This window comes from Echiichthys vipera (genome assembly GCF_963691815.1).
Source record: "Echiichthys vipera genome assembly, chromosome: 23".
In the NCBI taxonomy this organism is placed as follows: Eukaryota; Metazoa; Chordata; class Actinopteri; order Perciformes; family Trachinidae; genus Echiichthys; species Echiichthys vipera.
This window is the reverse complement of record NC_139848.1, coordinates 14,653,472-14,665,415: the sequence shown is the minus strand read 5'-3', so window position 1 is coordinate 14,665,415 and position 11,944 is coordinate 14,653,472. Positions and strand designations below refer to the sequence as shown.

The following is an 11,944-nucleotide window of genomic DNA, read 5'->3' as shown; positions in this document are numbered from 1 at the left end:
ACCATGTTTTTACATGCAAGTGATGATTTAGAAAAATAAATTTGACACGATCGTCAGTGAAACCTGAGGAAGCTCTGGTTTCCTGTTTAAACTCTGTCCATCCCAGAAACAAATCTCTCTACAAACAAAAAGCCTCAGATCCTTAGAAACCTCAACAGTCTGAACACGGGAAAAGAAAAAGAACCAGGTGGACGCAGCCGGGACCATGTTCCTCTACTCCCAGTCCTCTTCGTCTGCAGCTGCTGCAGCAGGCTGGCTCCGCCCAGCGCCCTCTGGGAAAGAGCCTCCCTGAGGACGCAAGAGAGGACCAAAGAGTGAGGACGCAAGAGAGGACAAAAGAGTGAGGACGCAAGAGAGGACAAAAGAGTGAGGACGCAAGAGTGAGGAGGCAAGAGTGAGGACGCAAGAGTGAGGAGGCAAGAGTGAGGACGCAAGAGTGAGGAGGCAATGGTGAGGATGCAAGAGTAAGGACACAAGAGTGAGGACACACCGGGGACAAGAGTGAGGACACACCAGGGACAAGAGTGAGGACGCAAGAGTGAGGACGCACCGGGGACAAGAGTGAGGACGCAAGAGTGAGGACGCACCGGGGACAAGAGTGAGGACGCAAGAGTGAGGACGCACCGGGGACAAGAGTGAGGACACACCGGGGACAAGAGAGAGTGAGGACGCACCAGGGACAAGAGTGAGAACATAAGAGTGAGGACGCAAGCGTGAGGACACAACGGGGACAAGAGTGAGGACGTAAGAGTGAGGACACACCAGGGACAAGAGTGAGGACGCACCGGGGACAAGAGTGAGGACGCATCGGGGACAACAGTGAGGACGCACCGGGGACAAGAGTGAGGACGCAAGAGTGAGGAGACAAGGGTGAGGATGCAAGACTGAGGACACACCGGGGACAAGAGAGAGGACATAAGAATGAGGACGCACCGGGGACAAGAGTGAGGACATAAGAGTGAGGACGCACCGGGGACAAGAGGACACGAGAGTGAGGACGCACCGGGGACAAGAGTGAGGACAAAAAAGTGAGGACAGAACAGAAGAGAGAACCCAGTCACCTTTCTGGAGTCTGTGGCTCCAAAGCCCTTCCTTGATTGGTCGACGCTGGCTAATCCATGTCCGCTGAATGCAGACTCCTCTAACCACGAGGGCACTTCCTGCTGGGCCTGTCAATCACATCAAAACAAACACAAACCGTGTCATCCGAGTCGTGCTGGTGGCTTTTCTCTGCCCGCAGCGATGGAGCGGCGTCCATCGTTAGAGGTCAGCAGGAAGGTGAGGCGATTAAGCGGCGGCGCTCTTACCTTGGCCAGGACAGTTACGAGGGAGCGGGCCAACGGGCCATCTGCGTCGGGGTCATAGAACGACACGGCCCTCCCGATGTTACCGCAGCGGCCCGTTCTCCCGATGCGGTGGACGTATTCGTCGATGTTGTTGGGGAGGTCAAAGTTCACCACGTGCTGCACGTCTGGGATGTCGAGGCCGCGGGCAGCTACGGAGGTCGCCACGAGGACGGGACATTTCCCAGAGCGGAAGTCTGCCAGAGCCTGCTCTCGCTCCCGCTGCTCACGGTCACTGCCAGATAACGCCGCCACATGAGCGACTGCGCTGGAAACAAGCGTGGGAACGTTGGAAAGCGAACTCACCCGTGAATGCTGGTGGTCAGAACCTTCTCCTGGCACAAGTACGTGGCGATGAAGTCCGCTTGTCTCTTCGTCTCCACAAACACCATGGTGCGCTCCGTACCTGCAACGCCACGCCGTCAGAACCGAGGCCGCAGCGACACACGTGCACAGTCATAAGCTCATACACTGATCTTAAACTACAGATGTTACCGGTGGTCTTGAGGATGTCGAGGAGCTGCTCTCTCTTGGAGAACTTGGTGACACTGATAAATGTCTGCTGCACGTCGCTGCAGGCTCCGCCCACCACGCCGACAGCCAGGAACAAGTACTCTGGCTTCAGGAAGTCAGCCGCCAGCCTGCAGAAACAGAAACACACACAGGTTGATACGAGTCTTCAACGGTCAGAGACGTGGTTGACGGAGGTGCAGCAGACCTCTGGATGTCCTCTGGGAAGGTGGCGCTGAACATCAGGTTCTGACGGTTCTCTTTGGGCGGCATTCCGGGGGATGCCACCAGGCGCCGCATGTCCGGCTCAAAACCCATGTCCAGCATCCGGTCGGCCTCGTCCATCACCAGGTACCGCAGCTTCGTCAGCCCGACCTGCGGCACATTCAGTCACAGATGAAGCCTTCAAACACCTGAGCTGCAAACGCCAACGGGTGATGACTGATGAGTCCGTTCACCTTTCCACGTGCAATCACGTCCAACAGCCTCCCAGGGGTCCCACACAGGATGTTGCAGCCTCGGAAGATTTCTCGGATTTGGTGTGAGGTGCTCACGCCGCCGTACACCACGACTGGACGCACGCACGTCCTGCAACAGAGGACAGAGCACCAAGTGATTACTGAGGACGTCTGCAGAGGCTAAAGACGGCTCTACTTTTACGCACCGTCCGAGTATAACATTTTAGCTGAGGTTGTACAGAAGCATCTGAAGAAACCTACCCGTGGGCAAACTTGCGCGCCTCGAGGTAGATCTGGTTGATGAGCTCCCTGGTCGGAGCCACGATCACGGCTTCGGGCTCCTGCAGCTCGCTGAAGCTGCTGGCCGCCACGCCGTCCGCCATTAGCTGCTGCAGGATGGGGAGCAGGAACGCAGCCTGCAGGGAAACGCGCACGTTTGTCAAACTCAATGCGCGGGCAGACTCCAGTGAGCCATTTGGTGTGTGTCATCTCACCGTTTTCCCAGATCCAGTCTGGGCACAGGCCATGAGGTCTCTGCCGGCAGAGACGATGGGGATGCCGTGCTTCTGCACCGGGGTCGGCTTCACGTAGCCCGACTTGATGATGTTTTTCCGTAGAGACTCGCACAGCGCCGCCTCGTCGAAGGTCTGAAGGGAAAAACAAACAAAAAAACCCACCTTTTTATTAATCTGAAATAATAAAAAGTATAATATTGAGAGCATTCAGGCTTCAGTCTTTCAGGTCTTCACGGTTTACGCTCTGAATCAAAATCAGCTTCAGATGAAACTGATCAAAAAACACCCTTTTTCAAACTAGGGGTGTACGGTGGGAATTTGGCTACGGTATGGGTTTTGATTCTGCCATGGAACCGGCAGAGCAGCTCTGACGTCACCACACTTCCTGTGGGTGCGTGGCCACAAAGCTCCAGCTATTTCTACACCGCTCCTCTCCAGAACATCCCGCTTTGCACCCGTCGTCGTTGAGGCAATCGTTTCCGTCTGGTTAAATCACCACAATGTTTCTTTCTACTTTAAAAAAAAATAGTATTTAGTTTATAACTGTCACTCTGACGCCTGCCTGTTTACTCTGCAGTGAGTGTATATAAAACCTAAACTGGTAAAGTAACGCGTAACTGAAGTTCTCAGATAAACGTGGTGGAGTAGAAGTATAATGTGGCATGAAAAGATAATATTCAGGTAAGAAAACAAGAGCCAGTAATTATACAATAAGTCAGAAGCATTTACCGTAATTTCCGGACTATAAAGCGCACCTGACTATAAGCCTCACCAGCTAAATTTAGGGGAAAATACAGATTGCTCCATATATAAGCCGCATACGACTATAAACCGTAGGCGTTTTGATGTGTAATTACCGTAGTATATAGGGGTTCCTGCTACCACGGAGGGGATTGTCGGGACAGAGATGACTGTTTGGGAACGCAAAGCGTCCCATTTATTAACAATAAATCTTTCAATCATTCAATCAAACTTTCACATCTTTGACGTGGCGAACAGCATTCGTGCAGAGTACAAATAATACGGGGGTGCAGAGTAATACAAAGTGCTCGCCTGTAACACGGCAGTAAAAGTGCAGTCCCGCGGCCGTTTACGTTATCAAAATAACCAGCCATTCATTGATGTCAGGGGTACGTGCAGCAGCTCTATTTCCTTCTTTGACAGCCAGATCGATTGCCTTTAACTTAAAAGCAGCATCATATGCACTTCTCCGTTTGTTTTCCATGTTGAGGGTGTTTGCATGAACACTTCCTTCGCGCAAACTGTCGCTAAAGCTCTCCTACTCTTTGTTTTGCTCTCGTTACCTGGCGCCAGATGTCTGCCTCGGTCTCGCGCATCCTCGGTAGTGCGCGCCCCTGGTTACCGTAAGCCGTAGAAAAGCCGCACCGTTGTATACGCCGCAGGGACCAGAACGAGGGAAAAAAGTAGCGGCTTATAGTCCGGAAATTACGGTATATAGAAGTGTAACTCAATATACTGTTAACGTCCGTGCTTCAAATCATTCATTTCAGGACGTACTGAACAGCCCTAGTTCAAATCACTTGAGCCCAGTTCAGACCTAAGATTCGCACCAGAACTGTTTTAGAACGTTGCAGGTGTGAACTGCACCGTCTCGTCTGGACCCAAGCCGGCTGATGGCGTCTGCCGAGCGCCGTAATCCGGAACAAAGCAGTCAAATAAAACTGTATTTCCACTGTTTAGTCACAACTAGAAATGCAGCCGTAGTATCTCACCGTCTGTCATTCATATTTTAGAACGCTACAAATTATATCCAGCGACGGAAAAGAAGCCTGAAAAGCTGAGGTTAGAACGGGAGTACAGGGAGGCGTTGCTATGGAGACACTACATTGTCTCCGGGCAGGTTTCAGAACGTTGCAGACCTGCACGTTGCGAGTAGCTGCAAGTTTCAACTGGTCTTGTTGCGAATCTTTGGTCTGAACCGGGCTTTAAAGTGCTAAGATACCTTTTCTTTACAGTGTTACTACTTTTAATCATCCTTTTAGTTCAGGTCGTGCAGATTTTAGGGACATGAAGCTTTTAAAGAAACTCAAATTAATGACATCACAATAAGCAGAAATAGCAGTGACGTTAATGCAGAGTTCAGTCTAGAAAACACTTAATGTTGAAACTAACTCACCATGATGGCCTGCGGCGGGGCGCTCCCACTGACGTCCACCATTATGTCGTCGTACTTGTCGAAGTTGATGCCCGACTTGTAGTGGGAGAAGATGGAGTCCTCGTCGTCGGGGAGGGTCGGGGGGACGTACGTGACCTTCGGTCCTGTGGGTCACAGAGGAGATGACGCGGTGCAGGAGGGGGACAGAGTCGCGCCGCCGTGGGACTGTTGAGCATTTAGTTCACTTACTGTCACCGTCGCCCGCTTCCTTGTTTTCCGGATCTTTCTCTCGCCCTGTGTCAGATTAAACACGTCAGCCATGATTTTATTCAACAGAACGGCGGAAATCGGTTCATTAAAAACACGCGGCACCACCTGGAGCAAAGATCTCCTCGTCTCGCCCGCGGTATCCTGCAATGACACAAAACAAAACAGTGATTTCAGCTTCTTAAATGTGAATATTTTCGGGTTTCTTTTCTGCTCTGTGACGCTGAACTGAACATCTGAGGAGTGTCAGTTGTGGACAGAAGAAAAGTCGATGGGATAATCAATGAAAATAATAGTTGGTTGCAGCCCTAACGTGAAAAAAAAAAAAGTTATTTACCTCCTCCGAAGCCTCCTCTGGAACCTTGGTCACCACCTTCAACACGACAAACATGAATGACTAATTATTCACAGTAAATTTTGACGTTTGAGAAAAGGGGTGTGAATCGAGCGCCACCTTGTCTGGAAGCTCCTCCTCTGCCGCCTCTTCCTCCTCGGCTTCCTCCCCTGAACCCTGTTCAGAACAGCAGCGCTGAAACACAAACACTCGGACAGCAAAACGCCTTCAGAGGGAGAGAAAACGGCACCTACCGTTCTCACGCTCTCCATCACCGTCTCCTGTAAAAGGAAGTTCATGAGGTCAGCTCACTCGGAAACAAACGTCTCAAAGAAAAGTCTGCGACGTGCACAAACGTTACCGTTTTCGCCGCGATCCGTCCGGCCGAATCCTCCCCCGTGCCCTGCTGGAACAAACACAACGTCATCGACAAAACCAGGCGCTCGATCGAATTAACATCCGCAGTACAGACAGAAAAATACAACAAAATACATTTAAGTGACCCGTTGAAAACGTGACAAGTAGAAGCTTCAGTGGAAATCCTTTATTCAATTATTCATACGTTGGATTGGATGAATTCTGCATTTTGTGTCCTGATAAGTGAAAAAGGTCAATTTAGCGTTCTGAAAGGAAAAGGGAACGTGGAGCCCTGCAGGTAATCCTCGCTAAAATGGGCTATAACTCACATTTATGTTGTTATCATTATTATTAACAGAAATACAGCAGCAACCGCCAGGAACTTTCCTCCCTCTGACAAACAGGTGCAACTAAAATAAAATGTACTGTGCTTTTCTTCGTCTCTGTCACCAGCTCAGTGTTTGCAACACTTCCCAGACCACACAATTAATTTCGTTGCGCGTGTGTGATGACAGTCTATCGTGTGTCTGTTTAAGGTAAGGACACGTAATCGCCATCATCTGGAAATATCCGGGTAATAAACAGGTGCTGCACGTGAGGAACGCTCCAAACCGCTAACGGGACTCGATTCTCAATAAATAAATGAATGAAAATATAAAGTATAGATCAATTAAATAAATCAATGAATAACTAAATGCATAAAATAGACATGCATGAATAAAATAAATAAAAGAATGCATAAATAAATATAGAAATAAAAGAATAAAATGCATAAAACTGTTAAATGCATGAATTAAACAAATGAATACATGTAGAAATGTGGAGCTTTTTTTCTACATTTATGCATTTTTGTTCACCTACAGTTCTGTATTTGTCTGTGTCCATACGTTAACGAGGCAGGACGCCGCCATGTCTTTATTTCTGCTGCGCTTAAGGAACGATCTAGACTGCTAACACGACTTGGGGTGCACTTACACTGTCCTTCCGCACCGGGCCAAAACAGGTTTTTCAGCTAAAGCCTAGTGCGTTTGACCAGTGTGAGTGCAACCACTCTGTGCATAACTGCGGTCAGCGGGCCGTCCACGGCCCGCCTGAGAGAGGTGGGCTTCTGTAAAGCGCGTTTGCACATGTACGAGCACGAGTGTGCGCACGTGTACGAGCATGATGCCTACGGCGGATCTGACGTCATTTATGTGCGCCAGTTCGGACATAGAATAAAATAGAAGGACGGACCATGCGTGGACATTTAACAACAACAACAATGGCAGCGAAAGGTTTATGTTGGTGTGATGCGGAGGTGGAGTGTTTACTGCAGATTTGGTCGATGAAAATATTCAAAAACAGTCGACAAGACGCACAAAAACTCCAAGGTCTATGGAAATATTTGTAAACAAAGCGACGCACCGCGATGACGTCAATCAATGCGTGTGACGCGTTACGGTGTGATGGCGTATGGACAGCGAGAAGCATTTGCGAGAGGCCCAGGCAGTGTGAGTACAAACGGGCCTGGGGCGCGGGGGGAGAGGGAGGGGGGTCAAGTACCCTAAAGCCCGGGGCGCGGAGAGACAGTGTGAGTGCGCCCTTAGTTCCCAATACATGAACAGCATAAATAAAATGATAGATAAATACAGGTATAAAAAAATACATCAAAAAATAAATAAATGTTTGAATAACTAAATGCATAAAAGAACAAACAAATGTCTAAATACTCCGGGACTAAATAGTGTGCAGGAGGTCTCACCACGGCCTCCTCTGCCTCTGAAACCCCCTCTGTCTCCTCCTCCTCCTCCTGTGCTGTTCCAGCCGCCGTCATCTACAAACAGAGAACAAACTGGAGCGTCAGAGGCACGGCGCCACCGAGCAGCCGCTGAAAACCAGTGAACACAAACGCCACTCACCGTTCCCGTTCTCATCGCCACCTACGGAAAAACAGAAGGTCAAAGCACCGCCGTTAGATTGAACGTGCCCGTCGGCATGAGAGTTAACTTCCTGTACAGCACAAGGAGACGGACTGTGTGGACGAGTCACAGCTCGGCCTCCACCATCTGCACGTTTCCACGGCCCCGACAACAAATCAGAGCCGCAACTACTTTTTTTAAATTCTGTTTGATTTACTTGGCATTATGGAAGTCTTCGAGCATCTGGGGGGGGGGGGGGGGGGGGGTTAAACCTTTACACAAATGTGATTTATTATCATCATGTCTAGGGACTTCTCTCATTCCCCTGCAGAGGTTTGCTGTTATTTTGAGCAGTATTGGTGGTTAAAAAAGACATTTGAATGCCTTCACCGTACTGCCCCGAGCTAATCACTGTTAGCCACATCCGGCTGTTAGCGACTCTCCTGGATTTCTCTGTCCATTGTTGTTACACAAAAAACTGTCTCGATGGCTTATTTGAAGCATGTTAAGTGCCGAAAACGACCATGTGATGATTTTACACCTGAGTTACACTTTAACTCCGTGGTAAACTACATATTTGTAGACAATACTTAATATATATTTATTATTGAACTTTTTCATCATATTAAATAATCAACAGAAATACAACCACCAATTATTCTGATCATTTGTTTTTCGTCAAAAGTAATTTTTCATCTAAAGTAAATCAGAAACTGTTGCTTTCAGTCTCCAATATGCAGATTTCCTTTTCTGTTATATCATATATGACATCATCATATAACCTAAATTTCAACTGCTTTATTCGAAATCCAAACACTTTTCAAACCTCAAAAACATCACACGAAAATTCAAGTGTTTAAGGTTTTTCAGCACCTGTAAGAACATTATAAAACAGGTTTCTGAACAGATATATTGACGACGAACACAATCTTGCTTCAAATTTGATCGACCTAGTTTGAAGAGCGTCAGAGTCCTGGGCTCTGATTGGACGCGGTGGAAACCAGTAGGTAGAGATACATGTCTGTCTCATTGTGCTGTTGGGATGAAGTGATAGTTCCAATAAATATGATACAAAATATATAGATTTTTTTTTTATTATAAAAAGTTACAAAAATTAGCCAAGACGCACAGGGTACAGTTTCGTTTTACCTGCTGCACAGCTTCTGTGTGCATACTTAGATTTTACATGATTTGCAGTTGGTTCTGCAGGGTATATTAGGTTTTGCATCTATTTTCAGTCATTTTGCGTCTTTTTGTGCTGGTTTTGCATCTATTTAGTCACTTTCAAACAGATTATACCCGTTTCTTACTCAGTTATAATTTGATGAGCCGCAGAAGCGTCAGTTGGACCCGTGCATTTTGGACGTGAATGCACTGTACAGTTTCATCCTTTATGCTGCTACCAACATTTATTATCTGCCAAACTTAATAATTTAAAAATTATTCAATGACTTTCCAGTCTGTCAAATATCACACGTCACAACTTGTACAGTTTATTTAACGTCAATGTTACTTGACTGCTTGTTTTATAATGTGCGTTGCGTGGGAACCTGAGGAGAAGGGGCTTTTGAATCCTCCTCGTCGGCCTCTTCCACCACCACGACCTGGAGGGAAACAAAAACGCTCATCACAATCCTCCAGATCCTCAAACGGTCCATCGTTCATCCTCTTTCTACACTTACCTCTTCCAAAGTCGCCCTGGCCGGTGTTCCAAGAGTCTCCTGTAAAAGATGTTCATTCAGTAGTAATAATAATATTACTACTACTATAGCTAAAGTTAAATAAAATATTTTTTTGCAGTTACAAGAGACGACTTCAGCACATGCTAGTACACTAAAAACTGATGCAGAAGCACTTGTAAAGTTTCAAATGTAACGTTAGCAGCATATTATGACAGGTACCTTCACCTGCAGTGTGGCTGGGTGGTGCCGCGGTGCTGGTGGAGGTTCCCTGTAAAGACGCGTAAATGGAAACCAGGTGTTAACGGCCTCGGGCTCCACTCTCACTTTGTTTTGTTGGTGCTTTGACAATAAACGAGCTTACCTCTTCATTCCAATCGTCCATTTTCGTTGACCTAAAATCATCAAACAACAGTTATAATATGGTTAGATACGGAATACATTATTAAGACACTGACTGGTTCAATTATACTTTTAGAAAAACTACCACTATACTTTTTATGACAAGAATGACTGTTTTTTTTTTTTTAAAAAGGTATATTTTGAACCAATTTATTATGGAAAATGCTTCTTTAACAAATGCAAATGGACTCAAAAAGAAGCCACAAATACAACCATTTAAAACAGAATTTGGGCATTGAATTCAGACATTAAGTGGACAGAAATATAGTTGAGCAAATACGCTGACATTTGTAAAGCCGTACATATTTTTCTTTAATGTTATAATTTGTTATGGTACCCCTATGTATGTAAACATGACTCAGTTCTCAAATAAATAAATGCGTGAATAAAAGATAAAAAGACGAGAATAAATAATAAATGTATAAAAAAATAAACTAAATGCATAAAGAATAAACCAATGCATAAATAAATGTATAAAATAATAAACATGCAAGAACAAAATAAATAAAGCGAATACATGAATAAATTTATAAATAAAATACATAAACGCATAAATAAGACTAACTAAACGCCTAAAAGAATAAAAAAGTATAAATATAATATAAATACAGGCAAATAAATAAATGTATAAATAAAATAATAAATGAAAAACTAAACGCATAAAAGAATAAGAAAGTATAAATATTATAATATGAATAAGGGCAAATAAATAAATGTATAATTAAAATAATAAATGAAAAACTAAATGCATAAAAGAATAAAAAAAGTATAAATATTTTAATATAAATTCAGGCAATCACATAAATGTATAAATAAAATAATAAATGAAAAACTAAATGCATAAAATAAAAATAAAAAGTATAAATATTTTAATATAAATTCAGGAAAATAAATAAATGTATAAATAAAATAATAAATGAAAAACTAAATGCATAAAATAAAAATAAAAAGTATAAATATTTTAATATAAATTCAGGAAAATAAATAAATGTATAAATAAAATAATAAATGAAAAACTAAATGCATAAAATAAAAATAAAAAGTATAAATATTGTAATATAATTACAGGAATAAATAAATAAATGTATAAATAAAATAAAAGAATAAACAAATGTATAAGTATTATAATATAGATACAGAAATAAATAAATGTGTAAATAAAATAAATTTAAAAAATAACAAATGCATAAATAAATGTATGCATGCAGTAATAAATGAATACACACAAATGTATGAATAAAATAATTAATACATGCATAAATAAATGCCTCACATTTCTACATGTTGTTCACCTACAGTTTGTATTTGTGTCCAATATATTTATTTATTCATTCATTCGTTTGTTTCCGCATGCATCGATTCATTCCTGCATTATTTACTGTATTTATTTATTTATGACTCAAGTCCTAATCTGGAGCCTGTGAAGACGTCACGCGCGTCGGTGAGAGCTGCCAGTTTGCTGACGTCACACAGTCGGTTTCGAAGGGGCCTCTGGGAGATGCAGTCCCGGAGGCCCGCCCGCAGCTACGTTTTACCGCTGAAGTGGCCGCTCGAAACAACCACCGTGTCTCCGTTCTGCCATAAAACACGACACCCACTTCCTCCTCGTGCCATTTGAATGTGGCTGCTGAGCTAACGGCAGCTACATTTGCTAAGTGACGCGCAAACCTACGCGACAAACATTAAAACTAAACTATTGCTCGCGTGACTGCTAACGTTGCCGACTAATGCAATCCACGTGTGCAATAATACCGTTTGCCCCTATTAGCTAGTACCCGAAAAAATACAATGAAAACCAGACAGCTCACATATCTTTCGACAAAACACCCAAATAAAATGGATACGTTTAAAAACGAGGGTGCCAAGATCCCGCGACCTTACGGCTGTCTGCACGAGCACGTTGTGACGCTAACGTTAGCTACAGCGAGCTAACTTTGCTTAAGTAGAACACAATTTCGTCGGAATATTCTCTCCTATTCTAATAAATGTGTTTAATAACGTGTGAGCGAGGATAAAGGCGAGCTAGTTCACACTACTTGAGTGATAATATCTTACTTTATCGACT

At 44.5% G+C, this 11,944-nt stretch overlaps 1 protein-coding gene across 1 annotated transcript; it reads right to left on the bottom strand.

Moving 5' to 3' along the window:
• Positions 1-213: 213 nt before the first annotated feature.
• Positions 214-9,849, bottom strand: ddx4 (DEAD (Asp-Glu-Ala-Asp) box polypeptide 4; the record flags this gene model as incomplete). The annotated part of the gene is made up of 21 exons (XM_083938249.1): positions 214-288; positions 786-884; positions 1,062-1,169; positions 1,308-1,578; positions 1,650-1,749; positions 1,839-1,984; positions 2,062-2,228; positions 2,312-2,441; positions 2,573-2,727; positions 2,806-2,958; positions 4,964-5,106; positions 5,192-5,236; positions 5,318-5,353; positions 5,547-5,582; positions 5,664-5,720; positions 5,798-5,824; positions 7,642-7,713; positions 7,799-7,889; positions 9,349-9,402; positions 9,700-9,748; positions 9,842-9,849. The coding sequence occupies 21 exons, from the start codon at positions 9,847-9,849 to the stop codon at positions 214-216; spliced, it is 2,022 nt and encodes a 673-aa protein (XP_083794375.1).
• Positions 9,850-11,944: the final 2,095 nt, after the last annotated feature.